This window comes from Coregonus clupeaformis, chromosome 16 (assembly GCF_020615455.1).
Source record: "Coregonus clupeaformis isolate EN_2021a chromosome 16, ASM2061545v1, whole genome shotgun sequence".
NCBI classification, from domain to species: domain Eukaryota; kingdom Metazoa; phylum Chordata; class Actinopteri; order Salmoniformes; family Salmonidae; genus Coregonus; species Coregonus clupeaformis.
Window position 1 is genome coordinate 48584262 of NC_059207.1, and position 23620 is coordinate 48607881.

Below are 23620 nucleotides of genomic sequence, written 5' to 3' on the forward strand. Positions count from 1 at the left end.
CAAACTGACTCTGGAAGCAATGTCAGCACAAGAACTGTTCGTCGGGAGCTTCATGAAATGGGTTTCCATGGCCGAGCAGCCGCACACAAGCCTAAGATCACCATGCGCAATGCCAAGCGTCGGCTGGAGTGGTGTAAAGCTCATCGCCATTGGACTCTGGAGCAGTGGAAACACGTTCTCTGGAGTGATGAATCACGCTTCACCATCTGGCAATCCAAAGGATGAATCTGGGTTTGGTGGAGGAGGGATAGTGGTCTGGGGCTGTTTTTCATGTTTCGGGCTAGGCCCTTAGTTCCAGTAACGCTACAGCATACAATAACATTGTAGACAATTCAGTGCTTCCAACTTTGTGACAACAGATTGGGGAAAGCCCTTTCCCGTTTCAGAATGACAATGCCCCCATGCACAAAGCGAGGTCCATACAGAAATGGTTTGTTGAGATCGGTGTGGAAGAACTTGACTAGCCTGCACAGAGCCCTGACCTCAACCCCATCGAACACCTTTGGGATGAATTGGAACGCTGATTGCGAGCCAGGCCTAAACGCCCAACATCAGTGCCCGACCTCACTCATGCTCTTGTGGCTGAATGGAAGCAGGTCCCCGCAGCAATGTTCCAACATCTAGTGGAAAGCCTTCCCTGAAGAGTGGAGGCTGTTATAGCAGCGAAGGGTAGACCAACTCCATATTAATGCCCATGATTTCGGAATGAGATGTTCGACAAGCAGGTGTCCACATACTTTTGGTCATGTAGTGTATATAAAGTCAGTGTAGGCCTATTCTAACCTATCATTTTGTTTCCAAACTCTTGGTTCCCCTGACCAATAGCAGTATGAATCTTGTCTCCAACACTACTAATGCATTGGATTTGAGTCACCACCACGGCAGACTGGGATCATGTGCAGGTGACCCTAGAATACTATGACTGATCTGTGCGACGTGTGATCCAGCCCTCTTGCTCCAGTCAGTTTCACTGAGATGGTGTTGTTGATCCCAATAACTGGCCAATAGGCCTAGACCTTGACACATGCGAGCTACTGCCTGCCTTGCCTTGCCCCTCACTGAGTCACCATCCATCCATCCATCCATCCATCCATCCATCCATCATTTTCTTGGATCCTTGGGGCCAGGATCTTGCCTCCAGTGGGGCTAGCTAGCTAGGCTCCTAAATAAACAGGTTCTGAACTTGGAATCCCCGGCTAATAGAGGCTTTGCCTAATCTCTTAACGCTCGTAGCCAGCTTACAGTTCCTTTCGTTGCCTGCCTTGTAGGTCCAGGAACGCTTACTGTTTATTTATACAACACTTGTCAGAGCATGACAGCTTGTCTTGATCATAGGGTGACCAAGTTGGAGCTCACTGTGTGTGCTGCTGGAGAAATCCCACTGCAGGCCGGCCGGGTCCGTGCCAGTAACCCACACATCCCCCCTCCCATTCTCCAAGCCAGCTCATCAGACAGCCAGCCTGCACCCTACCTGTCCTGTGCTGCACACCAAAACAAGGCTGCTGGACTCATAGTAGGCTATCCATAAGGCTCTGGTCAAAAGTAGTGCACTATGTAGGGAATAGGATGGACTTGCATTTGACTGATTTGTTGCTCCAAAACCTGTCAAAGATGCTAGTAAAGTAAAGAGGCGTGGCTATTTGTTTCAGCATGACAAACGGTGTGTCAGACTGTGTTTCTCCGACAGATAATATTATCAATTGATTCTGCTGCTGACACATTGCACAAGTCAACCTCCTCCCTCATCTCTCCAGACCAGCCTCATCCTCCTGGAAACCTGTGATGGATGGTAGTAGTAGGTAAGGTCAGGCTATAGCCTAATGCATCAGGCTGCCTCTGGTCCTCTGGGTAGTCAGGTGCCACCACACTGATTTAACACACCCACACAAAAGCTCATTAGAGTTCACTCATATTCCAGCCATTGGTTTATGTGGCTTTCATGAGCGGCCTGTGGCCTCGAATCTCCATTGATGTTCTGTACGGTGCTACAACCTGAGCCATGTGGAGACTTTAACCGCAGGCTGTGCCCTCTTCTCATGCACCTAAGGTAACAATCCGGACCGTGGTATTGATCTAATGGCAACAGATTATCAGGGGTGTAGTTTAGCAGGCAGTTGTTCATGAACCATGATGATCATGATCCCACTCAACTAGGGATGTTAACAGTTAAACGGTTTGACGCTGACAATACATTTGACCGGTCATGCTTAAATTGGTGCGTGTGTATTTTTGTTAGTTGTTATATATCTTGTTTATCACACGCGCACAGGAGTGAAATGTGCTTTTATACTCCGTCATTGCGCAAACAAATAAGAATTCTAAATGCAATCGCTGGTAAACTGTTTTGATGGCCACGATTAAAAAGAGCTACTGTTCTTATTAATTAAAGCTTGCCTCCCATTTGCCATTAGAGTGCATAGGCTATAGTCAATGGTAGGCAGGCTATCAGCACGTCACCCACCACTTTGCAATGTGAGCTTGATGTAGTATAATTGTTTGAAACCTGAACGTTTTACTTTACTTCAAATAATGAGGAAATGTCTTGCCTTGCTTCAAAGTAGCCAAAATCCAACCATAGAAATGTGGAGGCAGTCTGCAGCAAAACTGACAAAAATTTGCATCCCTACACCCCACACATGGCCGCACTGGGAATGATTTTACTTATGTGATCCTAACACCTTGACCAAACCGGCTCCGTGCGTGTTGATTTTGTCTATCCCCTCCAGACGCGTTCATGGCACGCAGGTTAAAATACCAAAACCAACTGTGAACCAACTATATTAATTTGGGGACAGGTCGAAACACACAAACATTCATGGACATTTAGCTAGCTTGCTGTTGCTAGCTAATTTTCCTGGGAGATAACCATTGGGTTGTTATTTTACCTGAAAAGGATAAGGTCCTATTTTTTACTTGATCTTTGTAGAATTTTGACCCATTTTGAGTCATACAAAATCATGTGTTCTCTATTCTCTCGTTCATCTTTCATCACCCACATGGGTTAGTATTCTCTTGAAAACCAATGAGTAGATGGGAGAGGCGGGACTTGCAGGGCATCAAGCGTCTAGAATATAACCAATTTCTATTTTAGCGCCTGACAGAAACCATTGATTTCAAAGTTTAACTATGCACAAGGACTACTTTTTAACAATTTCCACATACATTATTTCTAAAACGTATTTAGTGGAAGAACTGTCCAGATACCAACTTTGGTAACGGAATTACGGTAAATAATAATAAAAAAGGTTTTAATGCAACCACGTTTTCAAAATAAACTCTGAATTAAGATTCAAAGATGTGTGCAGAAAGAATGTGGTGTCAACAATGACATGGCACCTTGAGTTTGAAAAAATATATTTTGTTTATTGAACTACAGTAAGGGAAGTGGATTTACACCCGGAAATGGAATTACGGTAAAGGAATTACATTATGGGTCCCTGATCTGTACTACACAGAAATGCATAATTATGGATATGAATGTCATTCTCATGTTTCACAAGTTTGGACAGCACAGCAGAGCACAGTTCAGTACAATACAGCACACCAGAGCAGAGTATGGTAGAGTTCAGTGTAGTTGAGTACAATACAATATACTGTACAGTACAATTTAATTGTACTGTATTATTGTATTGGACTGTATTCTACTATTCTCTACTCACTGTAGAGTACTGTATTATGGAAACATACGACTATGATATGTTCAGATTTGGTCCGGTCCATCTGTGGACCTTAAAATCAATGCCAGGGTGGACTGACCAGATTTCAACTACTTTTCAATGTCCATGGACATCCGGTGTCGGTCGGTGCTCAGTGGGTGAGGATACTGGTTACAGTAAATGGAAAGAGCGGGGACTCATGGGTAGGTGTCAGAAAGAGCTGGGAGAGGTGGCATTAACTGGAGAGAGAGAGGGGGTTGTCCGGACTCAAGACTGTTTTAACACTCTTGGTTTGACCACCAGACAACAGAAAGACAAAGAAAACCGTTATGAGCTGAACATGCAGTGCATTCGGAAGTATTCAGACCCCTTTACTTTTTCTACATTTTGTTATGTTACAGCCTTATTCTAAAATTGATTAAATAAAAAATTTCCTCATCAATCTACACACAATACCCCATAATGCCAAAGCGAAAACAGTTTTACATAAGTATTCAGACCCGTTGCTATGAGACTTGAAATTGAGCTCAGGTGCATCCTGTTTCCATTGATCATCCTTGGTGTTTCTACAACTTGATTGGAGTCCACCTGTGGTAAATGCAATTGATTGGACATGATTTGGAAAGGCACACACCTGTCTATATAAGGTTCCACAGTTGACTGTGTGGCTCTATGAAAGGTTTGAGGTCAATTGACCTGCTACTAATGTAACAACCAGGATGGAGGGAATGTTAGGCCCTATCTACCTGCCAAACTGAAAATAGCCTGGGCACAAATATGTGGTAAATGCCTCATCACTACCTTGTCTGTCTGGGTGGCTGGCTGTTGAGAATTCTAAAATGAAAAGGGCTGTTATCTTTTGGTCACATCTTTGTGGATTTGCAGTGGAACACATTGCTTTTTTGTTTAAGGAATGGAGATGGTTGCTTCCTGTTTTCCAACTGCCGACCCACCTTTAAGTTCCATACCTAGGCTTTATAGTCTACACCTAAAAACAGCATCATTGTCGTAATCTTTTCTAATTGCTTGCCAGCGTTGCTACGCAATTTAGTAGGGCTGGGAATTGCCAGGGACCTCACGATACGATATTATCACGATACTTAGGTGGCGATACAATATGTATTGTGATTCTCACGATTCTATATGTATTGCGATTGTTCCAAACATATTGCTAAATTTTGTATACCAAACATTAGGAACACCTTCCTAATACTGAGTTGCACCCCCCCTTTGCCCTCAGAATAGCCTCAATTCATCGGGGCATGGACTCTACAAGGTGTCAAAAGCGTTCCACAGGGATGCTGGCACATGTTGACGCCAATGCTTCCCACAGTTGTCAAGTTGGCTGGATGTCCTTTGGGTGGTGGACCATTCTTGATACACATGGAAAACTGTTGACCGTGAAAAACCCAGCAGTGTTGCAGTTCTTGACACAAACCGGTGCGCCTGGTACCTACTACCATACCCTGTTCAAAGGCACTTCAATCTTTTGTCTTGCCCATTCACCCTCTGAATGGCCCACATACACAATCCATGTTCCAAATGTCTCGAAGCTTAAAAGTAATTATTGAACCTGTCTCCTCCCCTTTATCAACATTGATTTTATGTGGATTTAACAAGTGACATCAATAAGAGATCATAGCTTTGACCTGGATTCACCTGGTCAGTCTGTCATGGAACTAACAGGTGTTCTTAATATTCTGTATACTCTGTGTATATCAGCTGACAAGAGAGCCATAATTAAAACGAGTTTTGATCAGTCATGGAAATAAGTGCTGAAAACATGTTGGCTCACTATTTAAAGAGAACAAGTTATAGGATGAAAAATACAGGCGTTTTGGCGCAGGTACAGTCGACTAGTGCTAGCTAACGCTACCTTTTTACAAATCGATAGTCAAAGTATCGATATAATATCGTCCAAAATAATGTTGCGATATGTAACTGTATAGTGTTTTCCTCATCACTGCAATTTACCCTAGTTTTTAAACAAAATATGGACATTTATCTCTTTACTTATGATTGTTTTGACAGCTGAGAGTCTAGTATCTAAAATAATATCAAGGGTTTTACGCTATAGCAACCTTTTGCACTCTGCAAAGGATTGTGGGACTGTAGAACAGATTACCGCCCGGCCAGGTGTGCAATTTGACACTGACTGACTAGCCTACCACGGGATGCGGCTGCCTGCTGCCCTAGAATCTATTAATGGCTGGGCAGACACTGGATGCAGATGGGAAAGATTTTCCATCAGTCTGTCTTAAATTACTACTGTATGGCTTGTTATTGTTGTGTTTTATTGCCTAAGATGTGGGCTCTCTAGGCTAATTGGTGTTAACGTATGTAGATAGTATGCGGTTTGCCAGCATAAATGGGCAATCTGTAATACACTGTCAGACATAATGTATTGCAGATTGCAGAACTTTGACTGACTCCATGGCAGTATTAAAGTTAAATGCAAGAACAGTCTCTGTGGGTGGGACACAATGGACCTAGGTTGCACCCTATTCCCTATACAGTGACGGAAATAAGTATTTGACCCCTCTACAAAACATTACTTAGTACTTGGTGGCAAAACCCTTGTTGGCAATCACAGAAGTCAGCCGTTTCTTGTAGTTGGCCACCAGGTTTGCACACATCTCAGGAGGGATTTTGTCCCATCTTCTCCAAGTCATTAAGGTTTCGAGCCTGATGTTTGGCAACTCAAACCTTCAGCTCCCTCCACAGATTTTCTATGGGATTAAGATCTGGAGACTGGCTAGGTCACTCCAGGACCTTAATGTGCTTCTTCTTGAGCCACTCTTTTGTTGCCTTGGCCATGTGTTTTGGGTCATTGTCATGCTGGAATACCCATCCACGACCCATTTTCAATGCCCTGGCTGAGGGAAGGAGGTTCTCACCCAAGATTTGACGGTACATGGCCCTGTCCATCGTCCCTTTGATGCGGTGAAGTTGTCCTGTCCCCTTAGCAGAAAAACACCCCCAAAGCATAATGTTTCCACCTCCATGTTTGACGGTGGGGATGGTGTTCTTGGGGTCATAGGCAGCATTTCTCCTCCTCCAAACACGGCGAGTTGAGTTGATGCCAAAGAGCTCGATTTTGTTCTCATCTGACCACAACACTTTCACCCAGTTCTCCTCTGAATCATTCAGATGTTCATTGGCAAACTTCACACAGCCCTGTATATGTGCTTTCTTGAGCAGGGGGCCCTTGCGGGTGCTGCAGGATTTCAGTCCTTCACGGCGTAGTGTGTTACCAATTGTTTTCTTGGTGACTATGGTCCCAGCTGCCTTGAGATCATTGACAAGATCCTCCCGTGTAGGTCTGGGCTGATTCCTCACCGTTCTCATGATCATTGCAACTCCACGAGGTGAGATCTTGCATGGAGCCCCAGGCCGAGGGAGATTGACAGTTATTTTGTGTTTCTTCAACCAACTGTTGTCACCTTCTCACCAAGCTGCTTGGCGATGGTCTTGTAGCCCATTCCAGCCTTGTGTAGGTCTACAATCTTGTCCCTGACATCCTTGGGGAGCTCTTTGGTCTTGGCCATGGTGGAGAGTTTGGAATCTGATTGATTGATTGCTTCTGTGGACAGGTGTCTTTTATACAGGTAACAAACTGAGATTAGGAGCACTCTCTTTAAGAGTGTGCTCCTAATCTCAGCTCGTTACCTGTATAAAAGACACCTGGGAGCCAGAAATCTTTCTGATTGAGAGGGGGTCAAATACTTATTTCCCTCATAAAAATGCAAATCAATTTATAACATTTTTGACATGTGTTTTTCTGGATTTTTGTTGTTGTTATTCTGTCTCTCACTGTTCAAATAAACCTACCATTAAAATTATAGACTGATCATTTATTTGTCAGTGGGCAAACGTACAAAATCAGCAGGGGATCAAATACTTTTTTCCCTCACTGTATCAAATAGGCTCCGTCCCAAATGCATTCCCTAGCCTATGTACAGTAGTACACTACTTTTGACCAAAGCCCTGGTCAAAAGTAGTGCACTAAATAGGGAAACGGATGCCTTTTTGGGACATATCCTTAATATCTGTTTCCCCTCTGTTCCCCTGTCCAGCCGTGCCGTACCCTCCCCAGCAGCATCTGTCTATGAAGGAGCTGTTTGAGGATGGCAAGCCCAACGCAGAGACGCTCCGCACGCACCTAGTGAAGGAGGGCCGGCTGGAGGAAGAGGTGGCCCTCCGGATCATCAACGACGGAGCCAACATACTGAGACAGGAGAAGTGTATGCTGGAGGTAGAGGCACCCATCACAGGTAAGAGAAGAATAGTACTTTATTAATCCATTTGAGATGGAAATGTGCCTTCTGCTATACCCAACCCCTCCGATATACACATAGCCTATACACATTTTTTAAATTTTAGTCATTTAGCAGACACACATTAGGTTGGAAAGAAGGCACTTGGTCCCCTTTTTTGTTGTTACTGTATGTGATCAGCTGGTGACTTGAAACCCTTTCTTTCACTGATTTACACAAGAGGATAGCGTTGAGTACACATCACAGCATACCACAACACAGTTGTGTACACGCCCTCCCTTTACCTGAGGAGAAGGAACTTACCTGCTGCTCCTAAGGCTGTCAGTCAGTCACCTGGCCTCCAGTAACTACTTCAAAGAGATCAAATGCAAATGGGCACGTTTAGCCCGTCATTAGTTGTGTTTAGCTTGTGAAGCCTGACCTTTGCAGTTTGCCTAAAGCAACATCCGCCTTTAGGAAGTTAGTTTTAACACTGAGGTCTTATGGATTTAGGCCACATATACATCATGCCATTTGGGGAGGCAGGTAGCCTAGCAGTTAAGAGCGTTTGGCCAGTAACTGAAAGGTCACTGGTTCGAATCCCCGAGCCGACTAGGTGAGAAATCTGTCAGTGCCGTTAAGCAAGGCACTTAACCTTAATTGTTCCTGTAAGTTGCTCTGGATAAGAGTTTTTGAATAACAAAAATGTAAATGTCATCTAGGTCATATGGATTTGAATATAGTTATTTTGCTGACGACACCACGGTTGTAGGCCTGATAACCAACAATGACGAGTTGGCTTATAGGGAGGAGGTAAGTGAACTGGCATTGTGGTGCCAGGACAACAACCTCTCCCTCAATGTCGGCAAAACAAAGGAGTTGATTGTTGACTTCAGGAAGCAGAGGAGGGAACATGCCCCGATCCACATCAACGGGATTGCAGTAGAGAGAGTCAGCAGTTTTAAGTTCCTCGGCGTCCACATCACCCGAGCACTTGTCATGGACCAACAACAACACCACTCTTGTCAAGAGGGCGCAACAGCGTCTCTACTTCCTATGGCGGCTGAAGAAATTAGGCATGCCACCCCGGGTCCTCTCCAAATACTACCGCTGCACCATTGAGAGCATCCTGACTGGTTGCATCACGGCCTGGTACGGGAATTGCTCCATCCACGACCGCAAGGCCCCCCAGCAGGTGGTGAAGACAGCCCAGTACATCACTGGGACCGTGCTCCCACCCATCCAGGACATCTACTCGAAGCAATGCCTGAGGAAGGCCTGCAGCATCAAGGACCCCACACACAAGCTGTTCACTCCCTTAGTCGGGCAGACGGTATTGGAGCATGAGGTCTGATACCAACATGCTCAGAGACAGTTTCGATCTACAATCAGACTGCTGAACACTTGAACTGGACTGACCACCTGCTCTGATTCTCCGCACCTTAGCGCGCACACACACACACACTTATTCATTCATGCTACCAGACAAATACTGCAAAATGTAAATACTTGCCCCCAATTCCCCCTTTCCCAAAAGACATGTAAATATTGGACTATACATTTTGCCTTCCTGTATTATACTTACGCTAAAATGTTTATTCTATTCTACTGAGCCATTTACCAGGGATGAAAACTAGTCACCTTTCAGCAAAATTCGCCATTTTCAATCCAAAATAGGTGACCTAAGTGATTTGTGTAGATCCAATTAGAAAAGTTTGGGCGGGGGGGGCTTTGGATCACTCCTGGCTGTAAGCGAACGAGTGATGCGCGTTTGGAGCAATACTGGCTGCATCCAAGGCTCAGCCAATCGTTCACATAACAACAGAATGCAGCACGCGACTGAAGAGAGAAGAGACAACCAACTTGCTAGTTACAGCATCAGCGCGCGCTAGAAAGACAGCGGATAGTGGAAAGGCAGTTTGCCAGTTACAGCAGCGCGTCTCCTGAACGATAACGAAGAGGTAGGTGAGAAGCCTGACCACGGAGACTGGAGTGGGAAGGTGATGAAGCGTACTTCCTGAGCTGTAACCGAAAAACAACTGGCATTTGGAAAGTTTGAGTTGAAGGAGTTCAATGTGTCAAATCGGAGGGCCTGTTGTCTGGACCTATGGCAGTCTCTATGGGGGTGCCACAGGGTTCAATTATTGGGCCGACTCTTTTCTCCGTGTATATCAATGATGTCGCTCTTGCTGCTGGTGACTCTCAGATCCACCTCTACGCAGACGACACCATTTTGTATACATCTGGCCCTTCACTGGACACTGTGTTAACAAACCTCCAAACGAGCTTCAATGCCATACAATACTCCTTCCGTAGCCTCCAACTGCTCTTAAACACTAGTAAAACTAAATGCATGCTCTTCAATCGAACGCTGCTGGCACCCGCCCACCCGACTAGAATCAATACTCTCGACGGGTCTGACCTAGAGTATGTGGACAACTACAAATACCTAGGTGTCTGGTTAGACTGTAAACTCTCCTTCCAGACTCAAATTAAGAATCTCCAATCCAAAGTTAAATCTAGAATTGGCTTCCTATTTCGCAACAAAGCCTCCTTCACTCATGCTGCCAAACATGCCCTCGTAAAACTGACTATCCTACCGATCCTTGACTTCGGCGATGTCATTTACAAAATAGCCTCCAACACTCTACTCAGCAAATTGGATGTAGTCTCAGTCACAGTGCCATCCGTTTTGTCTCCAAAGCCCCATACACTACACACCACTGTGACCTGTACGCTCTTGTTGGCTGGTCCTCACTACATATTCGTCGCCAAACCCACTGGCTCCAGGCCATCTATAAATCACTGCTAGGCAAATCCCTGCCTTATCTTAGCTCATTGGTCACCATAGCAACACCCACCCGTAGTATGCGCTCCAGCAGGTATATCTCACTGGTCATCCCCAAAGCCAACACCTCCTTTGTCCGCCATTCCTTCCAGTTCTCTGCTGCCAATGACTGGAACGAATTGCAAAAATCTCTGAAGCTGGAGACTCTTATCTCCCTCACTAACTTTAAGCATCAGTTGTCAGAGCACCTTACCGATCACTGCACCTGTACACAGCCCATCTGAAATTAGCCCACCCAACTACCTCATCCCTATATTGTTATTTATTTTGCTCATTTGCACCCCAGTATCTCTATTTGCACATCATCTCTTGCACATCTATCATTCCAATGTTAATACTAATTGTAATTATTTTGCACTATAGCCTATTTATTGCCTTACCTCCATAACTTGCTACATTTGCACACACTGGATATTTATTTTCTGTTGTATTTTTGACTTTATGTTTTGTTTTACCCCATATGTAACTTTGTGTTGTTGTTTTTATCGCACTGCTTTGCTTTATCTTGGCCAGGTCGCAGTTGTAAATGAGAACTTGTTCTCAACTGGGTTACCTGGTTAAATAAAGGTGAAATATATATATATATTTTTTTTTTTAAGGAGAAAGTGTGGTGGAACAAGTATTGTTAGCATTGTTAAGTATCTTGCTAGCTGGATCAAATTCTCCGTTAGCTAGCCAGAGAAATGTTGAGCAACATTAGCCAACTTAACTGATCAAATAAGTGAGTTTATGGTGTGAAAATTAGCTGGCTAATAGTCAGACAGCTAACGTTACAACATCAGATGAGCTAACGTTAGTAACCTAACCAATTCACTATAGTATTAACTGGTATACGACTCCTTACCGTTCCTCAAGTTATAACGCGTTAGTTGCTTACTGGACCCTGGAAATCTGTGTGAAATGTTAACTAGCTAACGAACTAACTACTATCTGTGAACTAATGTTTTCCCTCTACAGTATGTGGTTAAATTTTAGAATGAGTGAATCAGGTGAAAATGAGGCGTTGCTTGTTAAACAAGTGGTTTCAGGGATCAGGTGTAGCTGGAGCTGGCTTAAGCTGGATGCCAGAGGTGAAAGGAAGACCACACAATTTCTTTCTCACTTTTTCAATACGGTGGATAAAAAGTGTTATGCCAGGTGTACTCTCTGCCTGAAAGAGATCAGGTATGCCAACAAAGGGTATCATGCTCTGCTGGCACATTGGAGAACAGATGTCCACAGGCAGAAAGTGTACAATGTAGTGCAATGTAGCCCAAATATATTTATTTTGTTGTGTTGAATTTGACAGTAACACTTGTGTGTGAGTGAGGGGGGATTATTAAATGTTTTACTAAGTGAACGTTATTTTTGCACCCATGTAGTCTTGTGCACTTGATTAATGTCTACTATAGTGGCCGCTATAATAGAGCAACAATAGAATGCCTGTTTGTTTCATTGTATTTCTACTTGGAAGATGTTTTTTTCCCAAGTGCAATATATAGATGTGGGTGGTCACAAGCGTTCTATTATAAAGGCTGTCGTGGCTAACTGCAATATTAATGTACTGGTTTTTCTCTGGACTTGAGTGTCATTTGCAGTAAAGTCTAGGCACCAAATAATAATGGATTGCTTTCTTTACATTTTTTTGCGGGGAGTTAGGTTCACATTAACCACTTTCTATTTTACACACAGAGACTGATCATGTAGATGATATTATTTGTTGTTAAATTAGTTAACCTGCATTTCCCCCAAGCAGGGATTTTTTTGCATGTTTCAATGCAAAAACAAGTGTCACCTTTTTGGGCCCTCACCAGTTTGCATCCCTGATTTTACTTTGTTTGTACAATCTTTTATTTATTTCTTATTGTTGTTTCATTGTTGAAGTAACCTGCAAGTAAGCAGTTCCTTGGACGGTGTATACCATTTGTATCCCGTTCATACCACTCATAAAACTTGAAACTCTCCTAGGCTGGTGGAACCAGCCTGATCGCTCCATTCACCATTGTTTTACTGCACGTATCAAGTGAAATTGAATGGTGAGAACACAGGGATCGGACTGGTTCCATCAAGCTGATCTGCTCCCTCTAGCCTACACACATGCTGAGTGAGTGAGGATAGTACATGCACCTCTCTCTTTCTCTGGCACCCAGCAAACAAACATTCATACAGTGCCATGGAATAGTGCCCAACCATGGCCAGAGAACACAGTACATGCCTGGGCACTATGCCATGGTACCACACCACTGTTCACTGCATCTGTTGACAGAAGGTATATTGGTGTGGACCCATTTTACTGGCCTGAGTTATCGGTGTCATCAAATGCCTTTGAACTGAACTCCCAGTTTCACACAGCTGTCCTTACTGTCCTGGTCCAGCTTAGTCTATCTCTTCTGCACCCTGCTAGTGCTCACACACAGGCTTGTTATTCTGATTCACTTCCATCAGCCTCAATCACATGCGTATAGGCCTACATTTCTTCCCTGTACATTAATAGACAGAATTAGGTAACTCTCTGAAATTACTCTCACTCTTGTGCATATCAAAGTATTTTCATGTCAGACCATGTATCTCGTATTAGATGATAATAACCTATTGTTTCCTTCCCTAACAGTGTTGTTTGTTTGTCCTCAGTGTGTGGAGATGTCCATGGCCAGTTCTTTGACCTAATGAAGCTGTTTGAAGTGGGAGGCTCACCCAGCAACACACGTTATCTGTTCCTCGGAGACTATGTAGACCGAGGCTACTTCAGTATTGAGGTGAGTCTACCCTACTGACCCAATTCCCTCTCTCCTTGAGTCCGCCAATGAAGAAGGAGAATCTGAATTGGGGTGATGGGGGAGGAGTGAATACACATTTGGGAATCGTTGGAGGATCAGGGTTAACGACTGCTTGGTGAGTCTATTCCAGAGCACCCAAAATGAGAGGGTGAACGCGATTGGCCTTATTTAGATCCTGCTGCTGTAGGAAATTCCCTGTGTTGCGTTTGAAGGCGAGCAGAGCGGCAGAGGTAGCTATATAACATGGTAATGTGTGTCTGGCCTTGCTGGACTGGTGTGCCGTGTTTAGTTAAGACACCTCTCCCTCTCTGTCTCTGTCTCTCTCTGTCGTCTGTCTGTCTGTCTGTATTTACCTCAAGCCCAGTGAGGGACACCCGCTCTGCTGTGCTCTCACATGGAATGATGTAATGTCTGAAAGTGGCTTAGGGTCAAGTTTGCTAAGTCTATTCTTACATCACATAGTCAAAACCTTAATAATAGCTGCCATTTTGGTTTATGGTCATACGTTTGTGCCTCTTCCCGAGACGGAGCATGTGAATTGGGGTCAGTGTTCCCTACTTAGTTAGCTAGATTATTTGGGTAAACTGGGTGTGTAGACCACAGAAATGGCCTACAGTGCCTTAAGAAAGTATTCACATCCATTGACATTTTGCTGTTACAAAGTGGGATTAAAATGGATTTAATTGTCATTTTTTGTCAACGATTTACACAAAATACTCTAATTTGAAACTGGAAGAAAAAGTATTGATAAGTATTCAACCCACTGAATTAATCAATACATCTTATAATCACCTTTGGCAGCGATTTACAGCTGTGAGTCTTTCTGGGTAAGTCTCTAAGAGCTTTGCACACCTGGATTGTACAATATTTGCATTTAGTTTGGATCCCCATTAGCTGCTGCCAAGGCAGCAGCTACTCTTCCTGGGGTACAGCAAAATTAAGGCAGTTATATACAGTTAAAAAAACATTAAATTTCACAACAGAGTTCACAACTCATTAAGTGTGTGCCCTCAGGCCACTACTCTACTACCACATATCTACAACACAAAATCCATGTGTACGTGTGTGTATAGTGCGTATGTTATTGTCTGTGTATGCGTGTGCCTGTGTGTGTGTTTCTTCACAGTCCCCACTGTTCCATAAGGTGTATTTGTATCTGTTTTTTTAAAAACAGATTTTACTGCTTGCATGAATTACTTGATGTGGAATAGAGTTCCATGTAGTCATGGCTCTATGTAGTACTGTGCGCCTCCCATAGTCTGTTCTGGTCTTCGGGACTGTGAAGAAACCTCTGGTGGTATGTCATGTGAGGTATGCATGGGTGTCTGAGCTGTGTGCTAGTAGTTTAAACAGACAGCTCGGTACATTCAACATGTCAATACTTCTCACAAATACCAGTAGTGATGAAGTCAATCTCTCCTCTACTTTGAGCCAGGAGTTATTGACATTAATAATATCAATATTAGCTCTCTGTGTACATTTAAGTCCCTATTTGGGGCACCTGACCACACGACTGGACAGTAGTCCAGATGCGACAAAACTAGGGCCTGTAGGACCTGCCTTGTTGATAGCGTTGTTAAAAGGCAGAGGAGCGCTTTATTATGGACATACTTCTCCCCATCTTAGCTACTGTTGCATCAATATGTTTTGACCATGACTGTTTACAATCCAGGGTTACTCCAAGCAGTTTATTTTCCTCAATGTGCTACATTTCCACATTATTCATAAAAATATTTAGTTTAGGGTTTAGTGAATGATTTGTCCCAAATACAATACTTTTAGTTTGTGAAATTTTTAGGACAAAGTAAATTCTTGCCACCCATTCTGAAACTGACTGCAGCTCGTTCTTAAGTGTTGCAGTGATTTCACTTGCTGTGGCAGCTGACATGTATAGTGTGGAGTTATCAGCATACATGGGCTTTACTCCGAGCCAGTGGCAGGTCATTAGTAAAATTGAAAAAAGTAAGCAGCCTAGACAGCTGCCCTGGGGAATGCCTGACTCTACTTGGATTGTGTTGTAGAGGCTTCCATTAAAGAACACCTTCTGTGTTCTGTTTAGACAGGTAACTCTCAATCCACAATATAGGAGGGGATGTAAAGCCATAACAAGTTGTTCCAGCAGCAGATTATGATCGACAATGTCAAAAGCTGCACTGAAGTCTAATAAAACAACTCCCACAACCTTTTTATTATACATTTCTCTCAGCCAATCATCAGTCATTTCTCTAAGTGCCATACATGTTGAATGCCTTTCCCTATAAGCGTGCTAAAAATCTGTTGTTAATTTGTTTACTGTGAAATAGCATTGTATCTGGTCAAACACAATGTTTTCCAAAAGTTTACTAAGGGTTGGTAACAGGCTGATTGGTCGACTGTTTGAGCTAGTAAAGGGTGCTTTGCTATTCTTGGGTAGCGGAATGACTTTTGCTTCCCTCCAGGCCTGAGGGCACACACTTTCCTGTAGGCTTAGATTGAAGACTATCACCCTCTGTAATTTTCCATCCAAGTGGTCAGACCCAGGAGGCTTGTCATTGTTGATAGACAACAATCATTTTTTCACCTCTTCCACACTCACTCTACGGAATTCAAAATTACAATGCTTGTCTTTCATAATTTGGTCAGTTATGCATGGATGTGTAGGTTAAGAATTTGTCATGCGTAAATTTGCTAATCTTGCCAATGAAAAAAATAATTATGGCATTATCAGTGGGTTTTGTGATGAATGAGCCATCTGATTCAGTGAATGATGGAGCCTAGTTCACCCTTTTGCCCAAAATTTCATTTAAGGTGCTCCAAAGCTTTTTATTATTATTCTTATATCCTTTTTTTGTTCAGTTTAGTCACATGCTTTCTCAATTTACAGTACGTTTGCGAATCGCCTGTGCAACCAGACTTATTTGCCATTCCTTTTGCCTCATCCCTCTCAATCATAACAATCGACAGGGTTTTAACAGCTTTTACAGTCATTTTCTTAATAGATGCATGCTTGTTTGTAACTGGAATAAGCAATTTCCTAAATGTGACCCGTTTCAGGAAACTAGGCGTATGTCGCGGATCACTGCTTCACAGGAGAGCCATTTGAACGTAAACTTTCATTTTTTAATCAAAATGCGTTTTTTGGCAGAAATGCCTTCTCGAACACGTGAACTTCCATGTGCCTTAATAACAGACTTGTATGCCATCTGTAAAATATGAATAAAATTGTTAAATTACGAGCCTAGTTGGTTTAGCCAAAGAAAAAGACAGCAACCTTCCCGCTAGCCATGATTGGCTGAGATAATGAGTGGGCTGGACAGGCTGAGAGATGAGTTTGGGTTGGTCTGCCATATACAGTTGAAATCGGAAGTTTACATACACTTTTGCCAAATACATTTAAACTCAGTTTTTCACAATTCCTGACATTTAATCCTAGTAAACATTTCCTGTCTTAGGTCAGTTAGGATCACCACTTTATTTTAAGAATGTAAAATGTCAGAATAATAGTAGTGATATATTTCAGCTTTTATTCCTTTCATCACATTCCCAGTGGGTCAGAAGTTTACATACACTCAATTAGTATTTGGTAGCATTGCCTTAAAATTGTTTAACTTGGGTAAAACGTTTCGGGTAGCCTTCCACAAGCTTCCCACAAAAAGTTGGGTGAATTTTGGCCCATTCCTCCTGACAGACATGGTGTAACTGAGTCAGTTTGTTGGCCTCCTTGCTCGCACACGCTTTTTCAGTTCTGCCCACACATTTTCTATAGGATTGAGGTCAGGGCTTTGTGATGGCCACTCCAACACCTTGACTTTGTTTTCCTTAAGCCATTTTGCCACAACTTTGGAAGCAGGCTTGGGGTCATTGTTCATTTGGAAGACCCATTTGCGACCAAGCTTTAACTTCCTGACTGATGTCTTGAGATGTTGCTTCAATATATCCACATAATTTGCCATCTATTTTGTAAAGTGCACCAGTCCCTCCTGCAGCAAAGCATCCCCACAGCATGATGCTGCCAACCCCGTGCTTCACGGTTGGGATGGTGTTCTTCGGCTTGCAAGCCACCCCCTTTTTCCAAACAGTTCTATTTTTGCTCCAAAAAGTATGATCTTTGTCCCCATGTGCAGTTGCAAACCGTAGTCTGGCTTGTTTATGGCGGTTTTGGAGCATTGGCTTCTTCCTTGCTGAGCGGCCTTTCAGGTTATGTCGATATAGGACTCTTTACTGTGGCTATAGATACTTTTGTACCTGTTTCCTCCAGCATCTTCACAAGGTCCTTTGCTGTTGTTCTGGGATTGATTTGCACTTTTCGCACCAAAGTACATTCATCTCTAGGAGACAGAATGCGTCTCCTTCCTGAGCGGTATGACGGCTGCGTGGTCCCATGGTGTTTATACTTGCGTACTGTTGTTTGTACAGATGAACGTGGTACCTTCAGGCGTTTGGAAATTGCTCCCAAGGATGAACCAGACTTGTGGAGGTCTACAATTTATTTTCTGAGGTCTTGGCTGATTTCTTTTGATTTTCCCATGATGTCAAGCAAAGGGGCACTGAGTTTGAAGGTAGGCCTTGAAATACATCCACAGGTACACCTCCAATTGACGCAAATGATGTCAATTAGCCTATCAGAAGCTTCTAAAGCCATGACATCATTTTCTGAAAATTTCCAAGCTGTTTAAAGGCACAGTCAACATAGTGTATGTAAGCCTCTGACCCACTGGAATTGTGATACAGTGAATTATAAGTGAAATAATCTGTCTGTAAACAATTGTTGGAAAAATTACTTGTGTCATGCACAAAGTAGATGTCCTTACCGACTTGCCAAAACTATAGTTTGTTAACAAGAACATTTGTGGAGTGGTTGAAAAACAAGTTTTAATGACTCCAACCTACAGTGAGGGGAAAAAAGTATTTGATCCCCTGCTGATTTTGAACGTTTGCCCACTGACAAAGAAATGATCAGTCTATAATTTTAATGGTAGGTTTATTTGAACAGTGAGAGACAGAATAACAACAAAAAAATCCAGAAAAACGCGTGTCAAAAATGTTATAAATTGATTTGCATTTTAATGAGGGAAATAAGTATTTGACCCCTCTGCAAAACATGACTTAGTACTTGGTGGCAAAACCCTTGTTGGCAATCACAGAGGTCAGATGTTTCTTGTAGTTGGCCACCAGGTTTGCACACAACTCAGGAGGGATTTTGTCCCAGTCCTCTTTGCAGATCTTTTCCGAGTCATTAAGGTTTCGAGGCTGACGTTTGGCAACTCGAACCTTCAGCTCCCTCCACAGATTTTCTATGGGATTAAGGTCTGGAGACTGGCTAGGCCACTCCAGGACCTTAATGTGCTTCTTCTTGAGCCACTCCTTTGTTGCCTTGGCCGTGTGTTTTGGGTCATTGTCATGCTGGAATACCCATCCACGACCCATTTTCAATGCCCTGGCTGAGGGAAGGAGGTTCTCACCCAAGATTTGACGGTACATGGCCCCGTCCATCGTCCCTTTGATGCGGTGAAGTTGTCCTGTCTCCTTAGCAGAAAAACACCCCCAAAAGCATATGTTTCCACCTCCATGTTTGACGGTGGGGATGGTGTTCTTGGGGTCATAGGCAGCATTCCTCCTCCTCCAAACACGGCGAGTTGAGTTGGTGCCAAAGAGCTCGATTTTGGTCTCATCTGACCACAACACTTTCACCCAGTTCTCCTCTGAATCATTCAGATGTTCATTGGCAAGCTTCAGACGGGCCTGTATATGTGCTTTCTTGAGCAGGTGGACCTTGCGGGCGCTGCAGGATTTCAGTCCTTCACGGCGTAGTGTGTTACCAATTGTTTTCTTGGTGACTATGGTCCCAGCTGCCTTGAGATCATTGACAAGATCCTCCTGTGTAGTTCTGGGCTGATTCCTCACCGTTCTTATGATCATTGCAACTCCACGAGGTGAGATCTTGCATGGAGCCCCAGGCCGAGGGAGATTGACAGTTATTTTGTGTTTCTTCCATTTGCGAATAATCGCATCAACTGTTGTCACCTTCTCACCAAGCTGCTTGGCGATGGTCTTGTAGCCCATTCCAGCCTTGTGTAGGTCTACAATCTTTTCCCTGACATCCTTGGAGAGCTCTTTGGTCTTGGCCATGGTGGAGAGTTTGGAATCTGATTGAGTGATTGCTTCTGTGGACAGGTGTCTTTTTAGTACAGGTAACAAGCTAAGATTAGGAGCACTCCCTTTAAGAGTGAAATACTTATTTCCCTTATTAAAAATGCAAATCAATTTATAACATTTTTGACATGCGTTCTTCTGGATTTTTTTGTTGTTATTCTGTCTCTAACTGTTCAAATAAACCTACCATTAAAATTATAGACTGATAATTTCTTTGTCAGTGGGCAAACGTACAAAATCAGCAGGGGATCAAATACTTTTTTCCCTCACTGTAAGTGAGATTAAGAGGGTGTGAACAATGCTGAATGGGTGTAGCCAAAGAAGGGCTCTCCAGTAGTAGTACCAAAAGATTCAAAGGCCATTTATCAACTTTCAAAGCAAAATTACTTTCCCATTGTTCCTCAACTGTAGTGTATGATATACAATTTAGTAGCTTAGTGTCTACTTTTATCCAATGTAGAAAACACAATTTCAAATATTGCTACATAAGACCTATTTGAGCCGGTCGATCACAAATGTGTCAAGTGCAATGTCTGGTTGCTCCTCATTACACACCACAGACCAGCAAATATTATTTACATCTTCAACATAGGAATCACTGCGAAACCTCTTGTATGACCTCTTATACACTATATTAGGCCCAGCCTTTGTAACTTGGGTTTTCCTAGATATGGTTACTATGATCTCTACATCTGATGGATTTAGATACTGCTTTAGAGCAGATTTATGCAGCATTAGTAAAGATGTGATGAATACATATGGATGATTTCATTCCTGTGCTGTTTGTAAATACCCTGGTAGGTTGACTGAACCTGAACCAGGTTGCAGGCATTGGTTACAGTTTAAAGCTTTTTCTTGAGTGGGCAGCTTGATGAAAGCCAGTCAATATTTAGGTCACCCAGAGAATATACCTTTCTGATATCACATACATTATCAAGCATTGCACACATAACATCCAGATACTGACTGTTAGCACTTGGTGGTCTATAGCAGCTTCCCACAAGAATGGGCTTTAGGTGAGGCAGGTGAACCTTTAGCCATATTACTTCAACAGCATTTGACATGAGATCCCCTCAAAGCTTTGCAGGAATATGATTCTGAACATAAACGGCAACACCTCCACCATTGGCATTCATGTCTCTTCTGAAGATGTTGAAACCATTTATGACATTTACATTTTACATTTTAGTCATTTAGCAGACGCTCTTATCCAGAGCTACTTACAGTTAGTGAGTGCATACATTTTCATACTGTGGAGTTGCTACCACTGTATGGTCAAAGGTATTATCTAAGTGAGTTTCAGAGATAGTCAGTATATGAATGTTATCTGTTACTAGCAAGGTATCGATTTCATGAACCTTGTTTCTTAGGCTTCAAATGTTAATGTGGGCTATTTTTAGCACGTTTCTGGGATTCTTGACGGTTTTTATTGCTTTACTGGGAGGCTTATCAGAGGTAGACATGACAGTGATATTTATGTTTGAGCTGATAGTGCAGGGTGAGCTGCACACAGTGGACAGCCTACTAGGGCAAACCACCTCAGTGCTAACAGTATAACTCAGGTTCATAGGTGCAACAATAGCAGTAGGATTGACAGAGGCATTCAAGGGAGTTAGGTTACTTACTTTGTGACTGCCAATGCCCCTGGGACAATGTACATTTGCAGCAGCATTACGACCACTCAGCGACACAATGGTAGACATGTTAAAGTCAGGAACATTCAATGTTGTCTTGCTAAGCATCTCCAGTGTATATTTGGCCTTATTTTAGGTTGTTGACCTGCTGAAAGGTGAATTTGCCTACCTGTGTCTGTTGGAAAGCAGACTGAACAAGGTTTTCCTCTAGGATTTTGCCTGTGCTTAACGCTATTCCATTTTTTTAATCATCAAAATCTGATGACAAACACACCCATAGCATGATGCAGCCACCACCATGCTTGACATTTTGAAAATTGGTACTCAGTGTTGTGTTGTATTTGCCCCAAACATAACACTTTGTGTTCAGGACATAAAGTAAATTTCTTTGCCACATTTTTTGCAGTTTTACTTTAGTGCCTTATTGCAAACAGGATGCATGTTTTGGAATATTTTTTATTCTGTACAAGCTTCCTTATTTTCACTCTGTCAGTTAGGTTAGTATTGTGGAGTATCTACAATGTTGTTAGGAAGGATGCCAGTATCTTTGTAGTGACTGGGTGTATTGATACACCATCCAAAGTGTAATTAATAACTTCACCATGCTCAGAGGGATATCGAATGTCTGCTTTTTTAATTTTTTTACGTATCTACCAATCGGTGCTCTTCTTTGCGAAGCATTGGAAAACCTCCTTGGTCTTTGTGGTTCCCTGCTCTGCTGAGGGACCTTACAGATAATTGTATGTGTGGGGTACAGAGATGTTTTAACATGACAAAATAATTTTTAACACTATGTAACTTATTATGTAATTTATAGTCCATGTAACTTATGTGAATTGTTAAGCAAATGTTTACTCCTGAACTTATTTAGGCTTGCCATAACAAAGGGGTTGACTCAAGACATTTCAGCTTTGAATTCTTTATTAATTTGTGAAAACATAATTCCACTTTGACATTATGGGGTATTGTGTGTAGGCCAGTGATCCATTTTAAATTAAGGCTGTAACAACAAAATGTGGAAAAAGTCAAGGGGTGTGAATACTTCCTGAAGGCACTGTAGATTATATTTCTATGGTATAGACCAGGGGTTCTCAAGCTTTTTCAGTCAGGTCCCCCTTCCAGCATTTGGGAACATCCCTCGCCCCCCCCTGGTGGTGCCACGTCTATTTCTATGGGCACAAGCACTGTTCATGACACAAACTGTTCATACCCCTCTTGTTGGTGGAGAGAATTTTGCAGGTTTAAAGCTTATTACCTGAAATTTGACACATTTTGTCATGGGGTGCAGAGAAATGTTGCAGTTTTAAAGCTAATTTTCTTGCAATTCTATACATTTTGCCATGGCTGTGTATTCAAATCAAATTATATTAGTCACATACACATATTTAGCAGATGTTATTGCAGGTGTAGCGAAATATTTGTGTTCCTAGCTCCAACAGTGCAGTAGTATCTAACAATCCACAACAATACACACATCTAAAAGTGAAAGAATAGAATTAAGAAATATATAAATATTAGAACGAGCAATGTCGGAGTGGCATTGACTAAAATACAGTAGAATAGGATACAGTATATACATATGAAATGAGTAAAGCAGTATGTAAACATTATTAAAGTGACCAGTGATTCCATGACTTTTTTTCTCCCCAATTTCGTGATATCCAATTGGTAGTTACAGTGTTGTCCCATCGCTGCAACTCCCGTACAGACTCGGGAGAGGCGAAGGTCGAGAGCCATGCGTCCTCCGAACACGACCCTGCCAAGCCGCACTGCTTCTTGACACACTGCTCGCTTAACCCGGAAGCCAGTCGCTCCAATGTGTCGGAGGAAACAAGTGATTCCATGTCTATGTACAGTGGGGAGAACAAGTATTTGATACACTGCCGATTTTGCAGGTTTTCCTACTTACAAAGCATGTAGAGGTCTGTAATTTTTATCATAGGTACACTTCAACTGTGAGAGACGGAATCTAAAACAAAAATCCAGAAAATCACATTGTATGATTTTTAAGTAATTCATTTGCATTTTATTGCATGACATAAGTATTTGATCACCTACCAACCAGTAAGAATTCCGGCTCTCACAGACCTGTTAGTTTTTCTTTAAGAAGCCCTCCTGTTCTCCACTCATTACCTGTATTAACTGCACCTGTTTGAACTCGTTACCTGTATAAAAGACACCTGTCCACACACTTAATCAAACAGACTCCAACCTCTCCACAATGGCCAAGACCAGAGAGCTGTGTAAGGACATCAGGGATAAAATTGTAGACCTGCACAAGGCTGGGATGGGCTACAGGACAATAGGCAAGCAGCTTGGTGAGAAGGCAACAACTGTT

The 23620-nt window shown here is 42.7% G+C and overlaps 1 protein-coding gene across 5 annotated transcripts in view; it reads left to right on the plus strand.

Annotated features, from left to right (window-relative positions):
* Positions 1-23620, plus strand: part of LOC121585043 (serine/threonine-protein phosphatase 2B catalytic subunit gamma isoform) — a 68165-nt gene that overhangs the window by 2999 nt on the left and 41546 nt on the right. For all 5 annotated transcript variants that reach the window (XM_041901378.2, XM_041901380.2, XM_041901381.2 and 2 more), the window contains exons 2-3: positions 7733-7930; positions 13371-13495. In XM_041901378.2, the coding sequence (XP_041757312.1) occupies positions 7733-7930; positions 13371-13495 (323 nt within the window). The remainder of the gene's footprint in view (positions 1-7732; positions 7931-13370; positions 13496-23620) is intronic.